The following is a 23,908-nucleotide window of genomic DNA, read 5'->3' as shown; positions in this document are numbered from 1 at the left end:
AAAACCTTAAGCGGAACCGTCAGTCAGCATAATATGTAGTTCTAACGTTTTTGTTTTTGGATACTTCAAAAAAGTCAACCGACTGTCAAAGTTTTGCGAATTGATAACACATGTTCAGTTTCACTTTAGTTTTAGAAATATTTCCTGAAACAGCCTTCGTTCAGAAAATACAAAAGTACATATATTGTTCTATTAAATCTTTTATTGTTTAAATAATTTGACTTTGCTGGTTTTATTTTTAAAAAATATAAAGGTTGACAAGACATTTTTCATTTACTAATGAGATTTTTCATTCATTTACTAATAGAAGAGTGTCGGTAAAAAAAGAAAAAAAAAAAAAAAAAAACTTGCCAAAAGATACCCCCCCCTTTTTTTAGTCACTATTTGTAAAAACCACTGATTTTTAACATGATTTACTCGCAATAAGAGCACTGTAAAATATTTTTTCTCCAACTTTTTCGTAGTTAGGCTGTTTTATAGATAAATAAACTTCGCTCACAAATGAAAACAATGTTACCTCATGGCCCTGAATAGTGCAAACAGATAACTGAATGTTACCTCGTGGCACTGAACAGTGCAAACAGATAACTAATCATGGGCTTCGAAGTTTTGAAACAGACTGACAATGCCTATGTATGTGATGGAATAAGAAAACTCATTAAGATAAATAAAGATTACCTTTAAAGTAGTTAATAAAATTCTTGTACATCTATGACGTTTTTATCGTAAATTTTTGACAGCATTTCACTTCAAACAGTTCAACTCAAAAATATAAGAGAATCGTAATGAAAGGATCCTAAATCTAAGGTATTTTTTAACGATGCGATTAACTCCAAAATACACAATTCTTACAATTAACGATTCCGATTAATTCCAATTAATCGTCCCACTACTAATTACTAAATTTGAAAATAATGGCTAAACATGATTCTTTACAAATATGTTGCAGATGTCTATAAAAATGTTTGGCATTTCTCGGTATTATAATATCTACGATTTACGAAAGAAGGTTGTATCTAACTTTTATTTGAGTGACTTACAGGCTATTTTTTACTCTCCGCATGTTTAGTTTGGCTTTTCCATATATAATCGAAACTGAATCCATAGCAAACGAATTTCCCTAGCACTTGTGCCCGGGACGTCCAGCAATACGGGCAACACCCGTCATATCAAACAATTGCTATTCATTTGGACACTTCCTTAAGGGGAGCTAGTTTTCCCCAACATCTTGGGGGGAAACATTCTCCTATGGCGTGATGTTTGACCTCGTTAAATTTATGCACCTGTGTGAACTCATTCACTTAACTTTTTAATCATTTAATTTTAACCATTCTCACTGCTCTGCCCTCTTAGCGTTGTGGTAAGATGTCAGGCTTTCTTTTTCACCTTCACCTCAAGGCTTTGGGTTTGAGCCTACCTACCTACCAAAACGTTTTTTTTCTTTTACATCTCCACAACGCTGGCCACCCCCCACTATTCTATTATATAAAGGGCACAATGGGCGCAAACATTTATGCATGTCCATAAAAGTTTTTTTTTGGGGGGGGGGCGTCGGTTAGATTCCGGGAGAAGTTTTCTTATATTTCGTAGATCATATCTCACATGCACAAATGGACATAGTTTATTTCCTTTTTTTTTTTTTATCAAGTTTTAAAAAATTGTCATCATGTCAGCTGTTTGTCTTTTTTGTATAAATAAAGCGAAACTATTAGAACACAAACGCCTGGCCTTCCAGCCCGGTAGTATCTGTTCTGTAATTGGTCCTTGGTAGGGGAAACCCTTCATACTGAAACAATTACTATTTATTTAGATACTGCCAGAGTGCCCCCCTTTGGGGGGAGCTGCTTTTCATGAGAGGTTTAAAAGCAACGCCATTGACTATATTTTATTTGAACTCTTTAGACTTCCGGTCAAATCATGGAGTAGTGGTAAGACATCAGATTTTCTTTCACTTTCTTTTCTGCCTTTACGTCATGGGTTCAAGCCTGCCTGCCTACTAACACTTTTTTTTTTTTTTGCTCAACACACATCTACAAACAGGCAACGTCAGGCACCCAGGCTAGTTTCTAATAAATGCAACTTGGATAACAAGCGACAAACTACCCAACCATATCATAGACTTATATTCTACGGTTCCAGGTGAGAATTGTCTGAAGATATCGGTTTCAATCCTACCAAAAGCCGGCCAGAGGCTTACTTTACCAAAAATGTGGTGAGATGACAACAACTATGGAAGGCAGCAATTGCAGTGAAGGCACTCAGGAGATTCCGAGTTCCTATCCGTCGCGGTTACCACTTGATGACGGCCAGAGGAATAGTTGGCCGAAACGTTGTGAAACAACCAAAAAAAGATGAGGATAATAGTCCGCAATAAAAAAATTAATAAATAATACTCATCTCAATAATGAATTCCAATTTAAAAAAATTATTTGTCTTGTTTATATACTTATCTTCAGAAAATTTATTCGATCACATGTACAAGTGCGACAACGCGTTTAAATTAGTATTCTTTTGAAGATCTACAAGAAAAAACTTAAATCCGTTTGAATAGTGAAAAAAAAAGTGTTTTATCAATATACAGAAAACTGTAGGTGTATGCATGTGTGAGAATCTGTGTGAAAATATTTTAACCGATAAACTCTTAAACTACTGGTCATATAACACTGAAATTAACATGAAATAGTAATCATACAACCAAGGATGGTTTATAACGGGTAAAATCTTTGTTTGGATGAATGAATAATGCATACAGAAATATGTCGGCAAGTTGAAATACAAAATGTTCATTTCAACTTACTGACATATTTATATTACTTTTTCACATGCGAAAATTCATTTATAGCTTGAACGGTAATGTCGCTACATAGGGTTTGCGGATAATACGAGAAAAATAAGGCATTAAAAATGTTTCTTATCTAAAACATTATTACATGAAGAGTCATTTCGTGTAAAAAGTTAACTTTACCCATCGAAAGTCGAGAAATGCATGGTTAAAGCGTGTAAACATTCACTGAATAAAAAATCCATATAGCTGTGCAGTTGCCATTTTGTTGACTAAAAAGCAGCCTAGACCTTGTGATCAAAAACTAAGATTAAGTCAAACGGAACAAATCGACGGGACTTCGGTGAATCTGTTTAGTAAATAAATTCAGCGAAATCCTTTGTTGCATCACGTGCATTTCATGACGATTAAAACTTTTTTTTTTACTTGTGTAGAAATAAAAAAAAAAAAAAAAACATGAAACAATTTTTAAATTATTTTCTTCTATACTTTAGAATGACAAATAATTTAAGACAACATTTATTTCTAAGTAAAATTTAGTTTTACGAGTAATTGAAAATAAAAACATTTTATGTAGAATAAATGCACGATGCAGCAAAAGAATATAGATAGAGTAGGAAAGAATGCAGAGAGAAAGAGCGAGAGTATGCGGACCGAATGGAGAAAGAGAGGAGGCGAGGGATGAATGAATGAGAGAGAGAGAAGGAACAAGGGGAGAAGGCGAGGAGGAACAGGGGGAGAAAGAGAGGGCGAGCAGGGGGAGAAAGAGAGGGCGAACAAATGGACAGAGAGGAAAGAATCGAAGAGAGACCAGACAAAGAATCGAAAGAGACCAGAAAAAAAAAAAATCGAGAGAGACCAGAAAAAAAAAAATCGAGACCAGAAAAAAAAAATCGCGAGAGAGACCAGAAAAAAAAATCGAGAGACCAGAAAAAAAAAAAATCGAGAGAGACCAGAAAAAAAAAAAAATCGAGAGAGACCAGAAAAAAAAAAAAATCGAGAGAGACCAGAAAAAAAAAAAAAATCGAGAGACCAGAAAAAAAAAAAAAATCGAGAGACCAGAAAAAAAAAAAAAAAACGAGAGAGACCAGAAAAAAAAAAAAAAAATCGAGAGAGACCAGAAAAAAAAAATCGAGAGAGACCAGAAAAAAAAAAAATCGAGAGAGACCAGAAAAAAAAAAAATCGAGAGAGACCAGAAAAAAAAAAATCGAGAGAGACCAGAAAAAAAAAAAATCGAGAGAGACCAGAAAAAAAAAAAAAAAAAGAAAAAAAAAAGAATCGAGAGAGCGAGAGAGACAAGAAAAAAAAAACAAAAAACGAGAGAGCGAGAGAGACCAGACAAAGAATCGAGAGGGAGAGAGAGAGAGACCAGACAAAGAATCGAGAGGGAGAGAGAGAGAGACCAGACAAAGAATCGAGAGGAAGAGAGAGAGAGACCAGACAAAGAATCGAGAGGAAGAGAGAGAGAGAGAGACCAGACAAAGAATCGAGAGGGAGAGAGAGAGAGAGACCAGACAAGAATTGAGAGGGAGAGAGAGAGACCAGACAAGAATCGAGAGGGAGAGAGAGAGAGACCAGACAAGAATAGAGAGAGAGAGAGAGACCAGAGAAAGAATCGAGAGAGAGAAAGATTTTTTTTAGTAATGAATAATGTTTCAACAAAAAAAAGAATCATTAAGCAAAAATCGACGGAAAGTAAAAAGTCTTAAAAGAAAAACATAAGTGTCAATTCAATTTTTATTTTTCAAATTTATTTCTATTATATAAAACTAAAATACTCAGGTAAAATGAATTTCCTAAACAGAAGTTTTGCATCACTTTTACACGACCTCACGAAGGTTAAGAATTAGGTACATAGAATCTTATGTCTAGAATCCTTATTTCAATTTTGATCAAAATCCATTATATGGTTTGGATTTTAGAAAATATAAAATTTTACGTTTTACCTAAGAAAAAAACCGAAATACAGAAAATTTTGCTTAATTAGTGTTAAATATAATATTATAATATTATTATAATAAGTGATATTTAAAATTAGGTAATGTGTATATGGTTACATATTTATATTTAGAGGATTCACTCCTACACTAATTCCCTGATCATTATAGATTTTGGAACACAGATAATTTTATTTTAAATATATTATAATTTCTATGGAGTATTTCAATAAAAGGATTTTAAGAGGCATAATATGGGCACAACAACTATAATACAAATCTGAAATATTTTAATTTTCAAATCGATAGTTGTTGTGCCCATGCTATGCCTCTTAAATCCCTTTAAAATACTTCATAGAAACTGTAATTTGGAGAATATCAATACATTTTTAATATATTTAAAATAAAAGTATCTGTGTTCCAAAATCTATAATGATCAGTGAATTAGTTTAAGAGAGAAAGTACTGAAGTTTTCCACCCCATCATTGTCATAAACTAAAATTCAAATAGTTCACATTAACAACTTTTACACATAGTAACCATGTTCCAAAATCTATAATGATCGGGGAATTAGTGTAGGAGTGAATCCTCTAAATAAAAATATGTAACCATATACACATTAACTAATTTTAAATATCACTTAGCACACACAAAAAATTTTTTTTAAATCTCTTTCTTTATGGAAAATTTAAAAGAAAACAAGAAATTTATTATTATAATTTTCAAATATTCTTTGTGTTATTTTGACAATAATTCTAATTTTAGTTGTCATATGCAAAACGTTTATGACCTTCTTCAAGTGCAACTTTTCGAACTTGGAAATTCTATAAAGGCTTCAGAGTTTGGCATAAATATTACAAAATTCGACTAATTTCCATAGTTGAGAAGGATTATCCCTCTGCTTGAGGGCAGAACAAATACTACATTTTAATCTTCACTCAAAGGCTAATAATGACTACTTCAGTTGTGCTGTTCGAACGTCTATTTCGATTGATTTTCACTAACTCTTCTGATAAAAATAGATTTCAGAGCTTTAATTGTATTTCTTGTCTTCAAATAAAATTCGCATTTACTTTGTAAAGGGTTTAGAATGTAACTTTCATTAAGATTTTTTGTCAATGGCCCACATTTTTTCTTGCATCAAAATTTTATTGGACATGCAAAACTGTTTTAAGGAAATTTAATGAATTAAACAAAAAGTAAATGAAAACATACTAATCAATAATTTCATAAATCACAGCAAAGACTGCAAAAGATTTAAAAAAAAAAAAAAAAAAATTGGTATAAACATTAAGTTTTATATATGCTGAGTTTAATTTTGTGGTACTTTTATAGATTAGTGATATTTTAAACCAACACGTTTTAAGTGAAAACATATCATACATGAAAATATCTCGTGTCATGTAGAAATTCATTGGTTATCACTCATAAATCAGAATATGTATTTAATTACAACTCATAAGTTTTATACATTTTTTTTTATGAAGTACATATTACATGTATTCCGTTGATTAGCAAAAGACAACTCATCAGAGACGAATGTATGTTTCGCAAAAAAAATGTTGAAAAGTTTTTTTATATGGAATAAAAAGATTTGGTGAAGAAAAATACAGATAAAAGAAACAGATATTTAAAGTCTGTAAAAACATATAAAAAAAAGAAAATACACTTATTGTAGCGTTTATAGGCACCCCCCTCTCCACATCCTCCCCAAAAAATCCTAAAATGTGCAGTCATATATATATATATATATATATATATATATATATATATTTAAATATATAGATGACTGCGCATTTTAGGATTTTTTTTCTCAAACATCAAGTGGATTAAAGCAGACTATCAATATATAATTTGATTTTTTTTACACATGAGGGTTCAAGTAGAACACTCAATGTTTCTACTAAAAATTAAGTATAGGATCATCATGTAAGGATAAGAAAACTACGCAATTTCCGAAATAAACGATAGTTACGCACAAAAAAAGAAAAAAAAATATGGCACCACCACCTCCGCCACAAAAATTAAATAAAAAAGCTGTGTGTGCATGGTCCCTCTCTGGTGCTACATGTGAGATGACGCTACAAAAAATAGTCAAGAAATGAAGTGTAAAGGGCCAACGTTGTCTTCACATTTTCGCTACGTTTAAGAAAAATCTAATGAATGGGGAAAAAGTTATCGGGTATAAGTGTCCTTTTTTGCAATTTTGGAGCATTTGCTAACCCTTTTGAGCTCCTGGGAATGACGAATCCCAGTGAAAAATCGACAAACGGTGCAATTTCACACCTTAAGACATGTATATTTGAATTCAGCACCATAGAAAACCACTATATAGACATACATATCAAGTTTTTGAGTAATATGAAAAAAGAGCTCCAAAAAGGCATGTTTTTTAGCCTTAAAAGTCCCAGAGAGATGCAAACTAGAATTTTGCCAGCTCCACATTTTGGTCAAATTTCAGGAAAATCTAATGGATGGATCAAACACTATGGAGCAAAAAGTGTCATTTTTTACCCTTTTTGAGCCCCTGAGGACATTGAATCCCAGTGCTTATGGATAACGGTGCACTTTCAGGCCTTAACACATGTATATTTGAGTTGACCACCATGAAAAACTACTATATAGTGTCAAATATATCAAGTTTTTGTTGAGAAATATGAAAAAAGAGCCACAAAAAGGGGCGTTTTTAGTACTAAAAGTAGGTATCCCAAACCAAAATTTTATTTTTATCATATTTAAAAAAAAGTAATGTGGGCATGTAGATTTTTGTAAACCATTTACAAAAATACCAAATTTATTTTGGTAGGTCAATTAACCATCAAGTTATGATCATTCAAAGTTTGTCGGAAAGTTGAAATTTGCTATCGTGGCCGAGAAGCCAAATTTCATAGTCTATAACTAAAAATGTAAGCTACTAACAAGTGAAAAATCCTTATAAATGTAATGTCATCTTGTAGTAGATTAAAATCAATACAAATTTAGGCAATAAATATTAGATGAAACCAACTTAAACACTAGGCAAAATCCCTCTATCAACGCGAAAACAGTGAAAATACGACACGGAAATGCAACTTTAACTGTTCATATCAATTTCATTTTAATAGCTAATGTATTGAATCTTCTTAGTATGATTCAAAACACATTAGAGATCAAGATAATTCTTTCTTTTAATTATAAATTGATAAAACCACTCAATTGTCGACCATGTAAAAGCAGTCAAACAGGCAATTTTGTAAAAAGGGCAAAAAAGGTAAAAAAAAAAAAAAAAAAAAAAGAGTCAAAAGTATACGTTACTGAAATTGCTGTAAAACTGTAACCATTGGTGGTAGAAGCTTGAAACTTCGCAACTTTACTAATTTTGGGGTTAGGAATTCAAAAAAATGGTTGCCTTGTTTCTAATAACAAAACTTTTTGCCACAGAAATACTTTTACTTTGGGAAATTTAAACTCGCCAAAAAAGCACCGACGACAATAATATTTAGAAATTTTTTATACAAAAAAAAAAAAAAGGCACAAATCATTTTTTTTTAAACATTGAAAAACTTTCAATTTAAAAAAACAAGTAAGAAAGATATTTTAGGTCTTACTACAATTCCTTTCTTATCGATCTTCTCTCAGAATTCTTTCATAGGCTTCTGCTATGGTAGATATCTCAGGAACCCTCCAAATCCTACCATCACTTGAAACTGGCATTACCTCAAAATCCCATCTGTAGACAAATGCTGACATCTCAATGCAAAGTCGAAAACCTTTCAGAATCTTGTTCTTGAACTTTTATATGCAGATGATGCAGACCTTGTTTCACATTCAGAAGCAGACACACAGATGATTATGGACAAGCTTGTAAAGCTTTTGGACTTACCATCAGCCTCAAGAAAACATGCTATGTATTCCCCTCCTATAGGAATACCATATATTGAACCAAACATCTTGGTTGATGGTAAGAAGTTAAAAGTCACGGACAGTTTTGTTTATCTGAGTAGTACACCGAGTAAGGACTGTATGCTTGATTCCGAGATCAATCACAGAATAGCCAAAGTAAGTTCTGCTTTTGGCAAATTGGAGAAACGTGTGTGGTCAGATCAGGGGATCACATCAAAAACAAAGCTAAGTCTGCAAATCTAAAAGTGGCCTTACATGACATTCGCGGATTCACAATATTATCATGTGATAACCTTTACAAGAAGGAAAGTTTTATGTTACATATGTGTACTTTCACGTAGAACTAAAGCTAGATTAAAAAAAAAATCACCTGCATGCATATGGACTCTCAACACCTGACTGAAGTGATAGCAAACTTCTGTCAAGGAGTAGCAATCATCAAATATATATATATATAGATATATATATATGAATGAAATTATTACTATAATAATTTTTAAATGCTTACAGACACTAGTGTTCCATCCTTTTGGGAGTCATCAGTGCAAGGTGTCAGGATTACAGCTGGTCAGGAGATTCAAACCCAGCTACAATGTCATCTTTGACGCCATCAGCAAGGAATAAACCCCCACAGCCAACTTTAACCACAAGAAATATCATTGAAATTTAAATATTTATTTTTAAATATTGAGACATCTGTTCATAGTAGGCACCGCCAAAACTGGGGGTGGAGGGGGGCAGGTAAGTACTTTTTGACGGACCGTCTTTTTAAAAATCTACCAAAAATCAGGTAATTATCCGATCAATACGAAATTTTCAGCGATTATTAAGAGAAGAATGAACTTTATAACAGTGTACTTATTTTTCATAAACGATATTTATATATATATATTTTTTTGCTTACAACCCCCCCTTGTTTTGAGGGGGTACAAATATGCTTAAAATAATCATCTGAAACTGAACACGACATATTGTGTTGTTGTAAGGGACAGAATTATAGATTAAAAAAAAAAAAAAAAAAAATTGTTTGCATGCCTTATTTTGACGTCTGAATATCAGAACTTCGATTGTGTTTAATTATCCCGCTTTTGAGTTTTGAAGTGTGAAATTCGGTGAATATGTTAAGTAAAATAATTAATTTAAGTTAAGCAAAACAAAAAAAATTTTTTTTAATATTTATACGAAAAAAGCCATTTTAAAATCTTTGATAAATAAATTGACAATTTTTTTTTTAGTGAGCCGAATAATGCATGACCATTATTAAACCGGGCATGCTTTGAAGAATCGATACAAAAAAAAAAAAATTCGATAAATATTGTGCTCTTTGTGTTAAAAATAGCATCATTTTTTCGATCCCGTTTGAAAACGTTTGCCGCCTTTCGACTACGGTGGACCAAACACACTGAAATAATTTTTTTTTATTCTGCTTTAAATTGCCCCCCCCCCCCTCATTTTGGGGAGCCTGGCCCCCACACACATACACATTAAAAACCAAACTCATACAAATGGTCACCCATCTGATACTGGCCAGCCTCAGCGTTAATAATACATTGAAATTTTTGTCACTGGAAAATCAGTTTTTTTTTTGCCTGTTTGGTCTTCCATAGTTTGCTTTTTATCAAATACAAACGTAAACATTGTCGATCTAGACTCTAGATCGACGCAAAGTAACTGGTTGCCTATATGAATAAGTGGAATTATTTGAAATCCAGGTACTTATAATATTTTTACAGATTCTCATAGAAAATCATCCTAAATCTTAGTTAGACAACAAACAAATAAATTAATTATTTCAAAAACCTTTTTTTTTTTTTAAATATTTATGTACGTTTTTTGTGCAAGACAAAAAATGGCAATTGTTAACTTTTTGGGAAAATTTAACATTTAAAATTTAATTAAAAATAGTAGAAAAGGTTTTACATTATTCTGTTTTCTATATGATAAAATTCAGGGTTTTATCTTTCTGGAAAAAAAAAGTTACTCAGAAATAATGGATTTTAATAAATGTAATTTCGTTTTAAAAAACAACTTGATTTTTCCGCCATTTTTGGCGGTGCCTAGTTCATAGTGATCTAGTGATTATAACATGATCTGCACATGCAAGCTAAAGTGACTGACCTTCATTTCGATTGTAAAGTGCTCAACAATAAGAATTGAGTCCTTAAAGGGGCAGACATGATTATTACTATAATTTTTTTTAAATATCTACAAATATTACTGTTTCATCCTTTCAGGAATCATCATTACAGGAACACGATTACAGCCGTTTTTTTTGTAAATATTTAGATATCTGTCCATAGTGATCCAAACCTGGCCATCTAGCTCTGACTCTCTCTTTCTAATATATATTATATAATTATCCACTAACACATGTTTCGTCGTCCACGACTCATCAGAGTGGCTGAATCTGAAACACGTGTCAGTAGATAATTATATTTTAAAAATAAAAATATATATGCCGCTCCCCATTTAGGGGGTACCAGATTGGTCAAAGGGAAAATTATTTCTCAACACACATTTAGGTAAAAATGCACTTTCGTATAAATACTTGAATTCATTCAAGAAAGTATCGCTAACAAAAACAAATAAAAACATCTATATATATTTCAATCATTTTAAAATCTTCAGTTTTATAGTGTTGGAATTTTGCACAACCTAAATTTATTTTGTTTAGTCTTCATGCAATATTAGGGATGGAGAACCCCCTCCAAAATAAATAAATACTTCTCATATATTTAACGAAAACTGCTTTTAAAATATCAATTTATTTTTAAAAAAAAAAACGAGTAAGTATAAAAATTTCATGAAAATCTGACCTAGTTATTTTTTGCTGGATTTATTAAACACATGTATGTTTACGCCTTCGAAATGACCAATATATGTTTTAAGGCGCCGATAATGTAAATATGATTTTGGCCACGGATTTTCGTACAATTATTTAAAAATTAGGTGCTAGTGCACTTACTGATCCGCGCTATTTTTTTAAATCGTATTTCCAAGTTTAATTAAAGTTTTATGATATGTTTTTTTTATTCAATTATAAGGTTAAAGTATAGAATAGGTACAAAATACCCTCCCATGTTAAGAATAGCTTTTTTAAATAATAACGTTATTATTTCAGCACGGATCAATAAGTGCATTTGCATTACACTAGTACCAAGTTTATTTTCAGCTTCTTTTAAACGGTATTTATTTATGTTACAGTTACAGTGTTACAATGTTACATGGTACGCGTTGGAGATACCTACTGGTAAGCAAGCATTAATCAGAAGGGTTTTTTCCAGTGCAATCATCGTGAAGCAAAGCATATCGGTCAGCAGAAAACGGAAGTAAACAAAGACACGCGAAACTTGAGGATCGCCATAAGATTATCAAAGATTGTCGCTAAAAGAAAAAAAAGTTTTATTACTAATTAAAACTTTTCAAAGGAATGAAGAAAAACATCGGTGTACGCGGCAAAATGCAGCATTTAATTTTAAACAAAAAAACATCACGTGTCTTGAATGTTTTTATGTAATGGAGGGAAGTTATTCCCCTCCCGCCTTCCTCCGCCTTAAGAATTATACATAAGTTGCGGAATTTAAGAGATTATTGCAATTTAATCAAATGTATTCAATCTACAAATAGGATTAAGTAAATATACAATTAAATATAACAGTCAATACAATAAGCAGATGTGAAATGAAACAGACGATTTTAATGTTAAGATTTACACCGTGTATTTTTAGGTAACACCGGTCACGTGACAAACACGTGGTAAAAAAATAAATATAAAACGCCGAACAATTTTTCGTTTTAATTTAAAATATTTGAATTAAATTAACAATTTAATACTAACCTAAATTTAAAATTTTAACTATTAAAAAGAAACAACTATGAATTAAATAAATAGATTAAAAAAAAAAAAACTGATCGAATTTATACTTTTTTCCTTACACCGACATATACATTCTGGGAGGGGGGGGGGGGTAAAAATAAAATAATTATTAAAAATTTTAAAGTAAACGTTTGATCAACTTAAGTAATAAAAAAGTAAACATTGCATTTATTATTGGATGCAACAAATAATTTGGATTATTTGGACTACTAATTTCATCATGGTTATTCATATTTCGGCCGATGTAAATTTCGACCTTTTTCAGATGCACATTGCACCGCTTCGAACTTACGAGTCAAGAAAGTTCGAAAAGATGCATCTGAAAATAACTCGGAGAGGAGAACAGTAGTCCGAATAATACAAATTCTTCGTCTTTTATAGTAATAATTAAAAACAAAACAAAAAAACACCCCGAAATAGAGAATACACTGGAAGTAGGGGGGGGTCACCATTCATTTGGCACACGAGGGTTTATTCCAAAAAAAAAAAATCACAAATTGGGGTAAATATCCAGATACGCTACTACAGAACACCGACCACTCTAATTTGTTTTTTTTATAGGTAATTGAGGTCGCTGACAACGAATCTGATAGTCAAACTTGGGGCAAATTTACCGTTTGCATGGTATTTACCCCTGAACCCACGAACTACTTTCCACCATTTTGCAGCTTCCGTTTATGCAATGCTACGCGCATGCACGCTGTAGCATAAACGACGGCTTCACCAAGCAAACTACGTTGGGAGGAGGGGATTTTTTTTTTTTTTCCAGGATATAGAATTTTCTAATTTTCAAAAATACATTATAGCACTTTTGGGGTGGAAAATTTAAAATTAGCTGAAAAAGAAATAAAACAAGAAAAGGAAAGCACTCCAAGTTGGAGTAGGGGGGGGGGGTAATTTATTTGTGTTTTTTTTTTTTTTTACCTGGAACATAGAATTTTCAAATTTTCAAAAAGTAACGCACCGACATTTACCAAATAGAACACCATTTAACATTTTCCGAAGATTTTACTGTGTACATTGGGGGCGCGAGCGGGGGGGGGGGCGGATGTGATGTTGGGGCGCGCGCGCCCCAACCTCACATCCCCCCCCCGCTCGCGCCCCCAATGTACACAGTAAAATCTTCGGAAAATGTTAAATGGTGTTCTATTTGGTAAATGTCGGTGCGTTACTGACGGAAAAACGTTTAACTAAACTGCAAAAGCACCTATTAAGCCACAAGTTCTATAATTGAATCCCCCTCCCGCAAAAAAAGAATGAAAAACAAAGATGTTTGTAGCTTATGTTTTTGTAAACCACATTAAAAACTACGCGAGACAAAAAACAAAAAAAAAAGTCCCAATTTTTTGTACTTTTCTTTAACTGTAAGTCATTAAAAAAATGTCAGTCCGTAATGTTTTGATTGGTACGCCATGTGAGAAGGCAGTTTGCTAGATGAAGCAAGCCATCGTTCATGCTGCAGCGCACGCGCGTAGCATAAACGGAAGCTGCAAATGGTGGAAAGTTATTCGTGGGTTCTGGGGTTAATACCATGCAAACGGTAAATTTGCCCCAAGTTTGACTATCAGATTCGTTGTCAGCGACCTCAATTACCTATAAAAAAACAAATTAGAGTGGTCGGTGTTCTGTAGTAGCGTATCTGGATATTTACCCAAATTGGAAAAGGAAACCAATACAAAATAAAATTAAAGAGACAATTTATTAAAATGTATTTCATAAAATATTGAGTTACAAGATATAGAAACCAGTTTTGTTCAATCATTTAGAAATGCTCATTTGGAAACAAGATTTAAAGTAATAAAAAAAAATAACCAAAAAGAATAACGATTGGCGTGATGCGTCGCGATCCGTAAATTGCAGTAGTAGCAGTCGAATAAAACTTTTAATGCGTATTGTTTACAAACACAAAGTCGAGCACATGGCAACCGTGGAACGTAGCCACAAGCGCCATGAAAGCTACTTGACGGCATGAAACTAACGGTGGTTACAACCGGCTATTATTCCTAGATACATAAATTTCATACTCGAAATACAAGCAAAAATGTCCCCAAGGAACTAAAACAAATCTAAAACACTTTATAACTAAAAATTGATTAACATTAGATTAAACTACAAAGTTTGTCTTTAAGTTAGATTTTTATAGCGAAGCCAACGTGGGTACCCGATTATATAAACGTACTACAAAAAAATAAAACAACGAAAACTCGATTCTTTAGTAACATTGAAATCTACAGGGGAGACACCACTCCACGTAACTATTTAATAAAAACGGAGAAAAATAAAAGGGAAAAGATTAAAAAAAAAAAAAACTGTACCCGAAACTGGCTTGTTCGATCAGTTTTCTCATCGTTTGGCCCGCCATTACGAGACGCCAGAAGCAAGTTTAGATGAACAAGATGTGAAGAGTGTAGGTCCCATACAAACAGACCGCCATCGCCAAATGCTATCAGTCCTTTCGATACATTCTGCATAGATCTGCTTTTTTCTTGGGTATTTACTTCGCGTAACGTTTTACAAAACGGGTGCGAATTCAAACCATAGCGCCAGTCACGACAGCTGCTGCTATCCGCCATATTGGTAATGTACTCTCTAAAAAGAGTCGAATCGGACGTAAATATGCTGTATATGCTAAATGTTACCTACCAGTTGGATCTGAAACCCTACACAAGTCGGCAACATCTATTAAAGGAGCTATTTTTGGATTAAAAATGGTTAATTAGGGCATATCGTTTTTGAATGCTTTAATATTTAGCTATTGTGCGGAGTTTGAGAGTATATTCGATCGCAGCCAGTCATGTGATCAATCGATTGAGCCTATAATCCCCGTTCAAGATGGCTGCGAATGTGCAGTCGATGTGTCAGTATTGGAAAAACTTTGATTTGCAAGATCTGCAGGTAATGTTGCATTTTAATTTTAATGTCGGCATGGGTTGGTCAGGGATGAACACGATCGGTCCTAAGTGTTGACTGGTTTCGGTACGTTTGGGTTATGAGCGTATCCGTATGTAATGCGTTGGTTCGTTGCGATGCTATTGATAAAATATCAGTAATAATCAATATGGCGATCGTGGATCACAGGCCTTTGTTTGAGATGCAGCGGCGGAATGGAGACATAAATAATATCAATCGTCTCCATCGAACCTCTTCTTCATAACACCCGAATTTAATGGTGTAGAAACTTTGCGAAGTTTAGTCGGCTAACTTTTCAAAGTTTTTCAAAGTGTTGTTTTGCGTTGCTTCTCTTCTTCTTGTGATGATGCGTTTTTTGTTTGTTTTCGTTTTCTTTTCTTTTTTTGCGCTGTCTCCCTTTTCTTGTCAATTTCGCTTACTTAAAACTCGCCAAGCTGACATAGGTTTTTTTAAAAAATATATATATATTTGTATTATTATGAAGTTTTTTTATAAGTACAAAATATCTTTTTTCCTTGTTTACTTTTATTTTCGAACAAAAACTTTTTAATTTTCTAATTTAATTTTTTCAATAACCTCTGCAAATATTTTGCTGTTATAAAAAATAGTAAAAAACAAAAAAAAAAATGAAATAAAGTAAAATCTACAGTAAGGCAAGAATAAAATACAAGAAACTGAATAATAATAATAATAATAATAATAATAATAATAATGCATATTCAATTTTTATTATATTGATTTTTTTTTTAATCTAATTATCCTACTCAATATATTGTAATTTTACTTAATGCATGGTTTATTGCTAAAAACATGCACATGACAATTACTGTAGTTTCGTTTTAAAATGGTCGTGGCATCGTTTTTACTCGATTTTTCTGTTTTCGTTCCTAATTCAGCTACGGATGCATGTCACTGAGTGCCAAACTGATTAATTGGTACGTACGACAAATAAAGTAAATATACATTATTTCCGATTTTTTTCAAATTTAAATAGAACCCTTAATAAAAATGCATCGTTCCGGTTACTTTCTCGTGCCGATCAACAATAACATGTGTTTAGCTAATTCTCACAGCGTGGAAAAAAGGCGAACATTACTTTTGTTGTGGTTTGATCTTGTTATGCCGTCAGGCCACGTGTTTCGCCTATTTTCTCTAGCAGACACTACAATTTTTTTTTTTTTTTTTTGTATTATTATTTTTTAATTTTATGTGTTTGTTTTTTCTTTTTAATAAGTTCGAACATTAAAATATATCTAATAAAAAATATATAAATTACTTAACAGTGTGGGGGGGCGTATAACAATCAATTTTGTTTATTTATTTTCATGCTACTAGTACTAGCGGAATATAAAAAAAATCAAATCAAAAAATATATTTATTTAAAAAAAAAATGATAATTGTCGTTTAACTTTAAATTAATAATTTTGTTTTAAAATCTCCCCTCCTTTTAAAATATTTATTGGATGATTGTATTTTCATTTGAATTTTGACTCCTTTGATCGATTTTAGGATCATACTCCTTCTTCCCTGTTCATTTTATTTCAATATCCATCATCAATATCCTTTCTTTTAGCTTCTGTCTGCCAAGAAAAATCCAACAAATACTTGGATGATTCATACCTAATTCTTTTATTTTGAACAAGCTGTATTCCTTCCGATGTTGCTCGGTCGTCTTTACTTTCATTTTTGAGTCGATTTTTTTCTTTTTCTTTTCTTTTTTTTTTCTATATTTTTATAGTTAAATTTTAATTTTCACGGTATGATATCATTTAGTTATTAAATTGTTAAATAAATCAGATTTTAGAATTTACATAATGTTGTTTTAATTACATAAAATATTGGATGTAAACAGTGTTTAATATTTTCAATACACGAGGGTTTACTAAGAATTTTAAAGTCAGAAATTACATTCTATTCGACAGTTTAAATGCTTCCAAATTCCTTTAATATTTTGAATTACTAAAATATTAAAAACTTTACTTTAAAGTAGTTGACTTGTTTGCGAATATCCGAAATGCATGCTGGTGGATTAAAAATTTCGGTATTACTTTAATAGGATTTTTTTAAATTTAGATTTATTTTATGTTTTTTCTTGTAAAATTTTTCAAGAAATTATTGTTTAAAAGTAAATACTAAAAATAATGTATTAGTCACGTAAAGGTGAGAAATACGTCCAAATGCGATTCTTCCCAGTGATTATTATTATTGTTATTTGTAATGATTCGGTCGAACAAACATATTTGTATGTTTTGTTTTCCCATCATTTTTATTACAGATGACACGGATAACTAAACAAGAAAAAAGTACAAAATAAAATAAAAATGTGCTTGTAAATATTAAAAACTAATATATTTTGACTTTTACAATCACTAATGATTTCTTAAAGACAAAAAATCTTTTATTGTTCTTTTTTTGTTTGGTTTTTTTTTTCACTGTGATGATTTGTTATAAATTATTTTTGATTTGTTGTTTATTTTTATCGGTTTTGTTTAAGAAAGAAACGTTTTGGGTGGAAATGCTTTTGTTTCAAAGAAATTACGAAAATTACAAGTTTTAAAATAAAATTTCAAACAAAGTACAAAACAAAAACAACTAATATTTATGCTGTCACCCGTTGTATATCGAATTTGTCAGTAATTGTTTTATTATTGTCAATGGTTTAAAATATAAATAATAAATGATGAAAAGCTGTTAATATGTTAAATAATATTATTTTGTCACCGAAACGTATTTTTCGTGTTCTTTTCAGGGCGAAACGACGTTAAGAACTTTTTTTAATGAACACTAATTGTTAAGTGAAAGTAGAGAATAGTTAGAAAACATCCTGCCCTCCCCATGTTAAGACTGGCTTTCTAAATAATAACGTTATTATTTCAGCGCGGTAATAAAAGTGCATAAGTACCCTTTTTTACTGAATAGGTGAGAAGTACAGAATAGTTACAAAACATCATCCGAATGGCTTTCAAAATAATAACGTTATTATTTTAACACAATGACATAAGTGCAACAACATTGTTATGTTAACGGTTTGAATTTGTTGAATAAAACGAATAAACATCAGCTAACAACACTGGTCTTTTTTTAAGAAAAACTTTTTCCTTGTCGGTAAATATTTATTTATCAAATATCAAAATGTCTCTCGAACATTTTTTTTTCTTTTCTTTTCTACCCCCCCCCTCTCTCTCTCTCTCTCTCTCTCTCTCTCTCTCTCTCTCTCCGTTCTCCTTCCGCGATTGTCACATGGCCGTGTTATGGACAGCTGAACGAGACACTTTCTATTCAGCTGAGCGAGCGTCCGATTTGCATATATTTATGTACATAAGTTGGACATGCTGCTGCGATGTTTATTAAGAAAATATCATTTGAATTTTTTTCCCCCTTTACCTTTCCCTCAACCCATACAAACCCTTTCTCTCGATATTTGTCTTCCCTTCTCGTATACACAGACAACAGAAATGGATATTTATAAATCATTGATTCTTCCATTTAAACCCTCTTCCCTGGCGCCACTGTCCACGCATATGCACGCTTCCCTTTCAAGGCACCTCGTATTTCATTTTTTTTTTGCCCCCCCCCCCCCGTTTTTCTTCTTTACTCTGTTCAGCTCTAGTTCAAATAATTATATTGATTTGCTATTGTTACACTTGCTGGTGGGTTGTAGGTCGGAAGTGCAGAGGAAAAACTGAATACACAATCCATATATATATATATATATATATATATATATATATATATATATATATATATATATATATATATATGTATGTGTGTGTGTTCTGAAATTGTTCATTGATGAATGAGGACTTCCTGTGACATACTGTGGATATGTGTGTTACTGTCTGTCTGTCTGTCTGTCTCTCTCTCTCTCTCTCTCTCTCTCTCTCCTTTTATTTATTTTAATCCACCCTTCCTCACAACACTATTTAACACGCACACATAAACGCACAGGCACACTGATATTTTTTTTTTTAATTTTTTTTTTTTTTTACGAATTCTCTGGATCTAAAAATTGTTGTATGGAGTGGAGCAATATCGATTGTTATAGGTTCGGCATTTGGGGGATGCGGCAGGCCAAACCCCATACAAGGGAAGGGAATGATGAAAAGTGTGAATGTTCCGACAGTGTTGTTACTGTTACAGATCTGAGGCGATGGCAGGAGTAATAAAAAAAATTAAAAAAAAATATAGGGACGGGGAAGTGTAATCCACAGCCACCCTCTCGATCGTCCGATCGCCTCCTCCATTTGGTCGCTTTCCCTTGTTGTACACATTACAGATAGTCAATGTTATAGACTTGGTGTCTGTTAGCTTGAATCAATATTTTCGCTTATCACAATGCTATTATTGATTTATCTCATTTATGAAAAAAAAAAAAGGAAGGAAAAATTCTAGGCTTGTATTTAAGGCGGGTGGTGGAAGTGTGTTGGCAGGGTAATAACAGTATGGGTAACTAGGTCTTCTGAAAGAAAGCTATTATTAATCAATGCATGTACATTTTACTCCCCAAACCCCTGATACACGACTTTCTCTGTCGTTGCCGTCGTCGTCGCTGCTGCTGCTGCTGCTGCTTTTATAAATTGGGTTATCACATCGATTGTTATGCATTGATCAGCGCCATGCAGGGAATGGGGCCATTACGAATTGGAAATCGGATGACATATGGTGATATCTTTTTCATTGATTGTCGGATCAGTCTGAGTCGATCTATCGATTTCCCTATACACCCCATGGAAACAGTATTTCTCTGTATCTGAATCGATTTTTTTTTCATCATTGCTCGAAGCTTTTGGGTCCCCACCCAGCTTGTTGGTTGATGATGACGATGATGTCGGCGACTGTATAATCAAATACACAGAACAATAAAAACAATCGGTATCGCCAGCATCTTCATCCAACATCTTTTCAATAAGACGAAATTGATTTATTAGTTACAAAAACAAAAATATATAATAATAATAATAATAATAATAATAATAATAATAATAATAATAGATAAATAAATCAACCGAAAATCGATTTTTCTGATATTTCCCCCACCTTAAGTATTTTTATGGCATCGAATATTTTTTTCATTATGATTTCAAACAGATTCCCTTAGTTCCTTGGTGCCTTAAAAATGATTTTATTCGAACACAATGTGTATGTGTGATTGACTGAACGTTATTCTGAGGCGAAATACGAATTCAACGTGTGTGTGTGTGTGTGTGTGTGTGTGTGTGTGTGTGTGTGTGTGTGTGTGTGTGTGTGTGTGTGTGTGAGAGAGAGGGGGTACTTTTTCGAGAAGATTGATTCTATTGATGATGTCTTTTAGATTTTGGTGCCATGTTGTTGTCTGACTTAATCATTGTCACCGTCATAATGATCTTTCTTATACTATAGCTGAGTCAGCTTCATTAGCTGGTTCGTTTTCCACTGACAGCAACAACGCATAGAGGAAGTGGGGTAATGTGGTGGATGAATTCAGGTCGCTGGGGTCAGAGCTGCATTGTGATAACAAGGTTTTTCCTTAGATAGGATGTATCTACTATAAGTATTACTGTTTCTGAACCCCCTTACCCTAATTAGGCTTAGTGCCCTCTCTTGTTATAGGGTCAGGCATACAAAGCATTTTCTTCTTAATCGTGTCTTTTTTTATGTTTTGTTATGAACATAAAACAAAAAACTCGATCTTGTTTTTTTTTAACAACTTTTTTTATTTAGTTTTTCTTTGTTTTTTCTCTGACTTCCTCTATTATAAAGTTCTTAACTTTCAAATCTTATTATCCCTTTTTCATCACATGATATATATATATATATATACTAGCAAAAGTACCCGTCGTTGACTGGTTTCAAAAACAGCCTACAGAAAATGGACTCTGATTTATAAAAGTATGATAAGTTATGAAAAGGAAGGGTTGTTCGGAGATAGCTTCGAATTTGGGGTATCAAAACCAAAGCAAAATATGATAAACCCCATAATTTATTATACCATACCTGTTCACACCGAAACACTTATCACAATATTCTGTGGATCTTTATTAAAAATCCTTCTTAAACTTTGTGACATATTTCCATTCTATGGAGGTCAGGCGCGAACGAACGCCCCATAATTTTATTATACCATATTTCTTCAAACTGAAACATTAGTATACTTACGCAGATAGATATGCAAAGTCTTTATTAAAGTTTGTGCCTATTTCCATTTTATGGAGGCCAGGCGCGAATGCGGACCCCACAATTTTATTATACCATCCCTATTTAAGTTAAAACATACTTATCAAAGTAATATTATGTAAATCTATATCAAAAACACTTGTAAACGTTTTATTTAATTTTTAAATATGTTATTTCCATATTTTGTGGACCAGGCACGTCCGCTAACCCCACAATTTTAATGAATCATCATTATGCCAGATCAAACATACCCATTGCTGTGTCTCAATAGATATTCTATCAGTATATGTGATCAGTTTTCTATAATAGTCAACCATATAGGAGCCTATTCGTGACCAGACACACACACACGGACGTTCAGCTTCATATTATGTATATGTGTGTGTATATATACGTGTGTGTGTGTGTGTATATATATATATATATGCGTGTGTATATATATGTGTGTGTGTGTGTGTATATATATATATATATATATATATATATATATATATGCTAGCATTTAAACTCGGCGTTGCCGGGTATTTGGAGGTGTATGTTGAGCCAAAAAAAAAAAAAAGAAGCGGTTAATTTTTTAAACTTTGACCCCTATTATGCCCCCTTAAAATTTATTGTTTTGGGCTAAAATCAAGTTATTAAGTAAGATCCATTTCCAACAAACCTATATCTAAAATTTCAAGTCTGTAGACCCAAAATTGTCAGAGAAGTTTGGTAGAGTTCTCAAAAGTCAAATCGTTGGACTTTGACCCCTTAACAGCTAAATTTCTGGCCAAAATCCGGTCACATTGATTTTGCCAAATCGCAGTACACTGTATATCAAATTCTGAGTCTGTACACTTTAAATTGACATTTATTGCGTAGGGAAATGTACAGACACACACAGAGACAAGCACTTTCACTTTTATAGATATATAAATATATATATTGGCATATATATATACACTTGTGCCCGATATTATTCATACCCCTCGGATCTTTGAGATTTCTATAAGAATATTGCTCAAACCAGAAGGTAGACAATATTAAAGGGATTTCAAACAATAAATCAAGCATAAGCATTTAATTTAAACTCAACAAATAAATAAATTATGCAAGTTTGAAACATTATACAAAGAAAAACAATAATGGCACGAGTTCAAAATTATTCATACCTCTCTTACTAATAGTCAATAGCATGCCCTTTATTCTTAATAACTGCCTGTAACCGTTTTGGATATTTATCAACAAGGTTTTTACAAGCATCAACACTGATTTTTGACCATTCTTCAATGCAGTAGTTCTCCAAATCCCTCAAATTTCTAGGTTTCCGCTTTTTAACCTCAGTTTTCAATATGTGCCAGAGGTTTTCGATAGGGTTCAGGTCGGGACTCTGGCTAGGCCATTCCAAAACATTAATTTGATTATCCTCAAACCATTTCTTGACTATTTTGGCAGTATGTTTTGGATCATTATCCTGTTGAAGGACCCAGTTTGGTCCTAAATGGAGCTTCTCCGCATCCTGTCTAATGTTTTTCTGGAGTATCTCCAAATATTGCTGCTTCTTCATGGTTCCATCTATCTTGACCAAACTACCTGGACCACTAGCCGAAAAGGAGCCCCAAAACATTAGGCTACCATCACCATGTTTCACCGTGGGTATGGTGTTCTTTGGGTTGTAAGCTTCTCCTTTCTTCCTCCAAACGTAAGAAGCATCCATATGGCCAAACAATTCAATTTTTGTTTCGTCAGTCCACAAAATACTTGAGAAAACGGACTCTGGAGAATTCACATGGGTCCTAGCAAACTTTAGACGTGCTGCAAGGTGTTTTCCGGTGTGCAATGGAGTCCTTCTTGGTCTTCTTCCTTTCAGACCATTTTCATGCAGAGTCCTTTGCAATGTTTGCCTTGATATTTTTATGCCAGAAGACTCCAGATTTTCTAAAATGTCCTTAGTAGTGGTGGTTGAATTTGCATTAACACTTCTTACAATATTCCTGGTGGCTCTAGCAGACAGTTTCCTTTTCCTTCCTCTACCAAACAAGTTGTTTGTTGTGTGGTGGCTCTGGAATTTTTTGATAATGCTCTGTACTGTTGCTGTAGGGACCTCAAATTTCTTGGAAATTGACTTGTAACCTAAACCATCCTTATGTGAATTCGCAATTTTAGTCCTAAGTTCATTACTAAGCTCTTTTTTCTTCCCCATTCTAATAATTTTTATTCTTTTATTGGTTTTCAGTTGATATCATTTTAATTTCTGAAAAATGCAAAAAACGAAATGAAATTAATCAAAGGTTGTATAAAAGCATTCAAAATAAGAATCAAACAGGAAAAAAACAGTCAGAAACTCGATTAATACTGAAAAAATAAGGGAGTATGATTATTTTTGA

At 32.6% G+C, this 23,908-nt stretch overlaps 2 protein-coding genes across 5 annotated transcripts in view; one reads left to right on the top strand and one right to left on the bottom strand.

The window, feature by feature from the left end:
• LOC145280053 (nucleoporin 88-like) overlaps nt 1-15,052 on the bottom strand; it is a 910,024-nt gene extending 894,972 nt beyond the window's left edge. The window contains exon 1 of the mRNA XM_080131737.1: nt 14,795-15,052. Within this exon, the coding sequence (XP_079987863.1) occupies nt 14,795-15,052 (258 nt within the window). The remainder of the gene's footprint in view (nt 1-14,794) is intronic.
• A 182-nt stretch (nt 15,053-15,234) lies between these two features.
• Nucleotides 15,235-23,908, top strand: part of LOC145280019 (homeobox protein cut-like 1) — a 971,332-nt gene continuing 962,658 nt past the window's right edge. For all 4 annotated transcript variants that reach the window (XM_080131683.1, XM_080131692.1, XM_080131675.1 and 1 more), the window contains exon 1: nt 15,235-15,374. In XM_080131683.1, coding sequence (XP_079987809.1) covers nt 15,312-15,374 — 63 coding nt within the window. In that variant the 5' untranslated portion in view covers nt 15,235-15,311. The remainder of the gene's footprint in view (nt 15,375-23,908) is intronic.

This window comes from Euprymna scolopes, chromosome 1, assembly GCF_053919585.1.
Source record: "Euprymna scolopes isolate OS-2025 chromosome 1, ASM5391958v1, whole genome shotgun sequence".
NCBI lineage: Eukaryota > Metazoa > Mollusca > Cephalopoda > Sepiida > Sepiolidae > Euprymna > Euprymna scolopes.
Note: the sequence above shows the minus strand (reverse complement) of the source record. Positions and strands in the feature narration are given on the sequence as shown.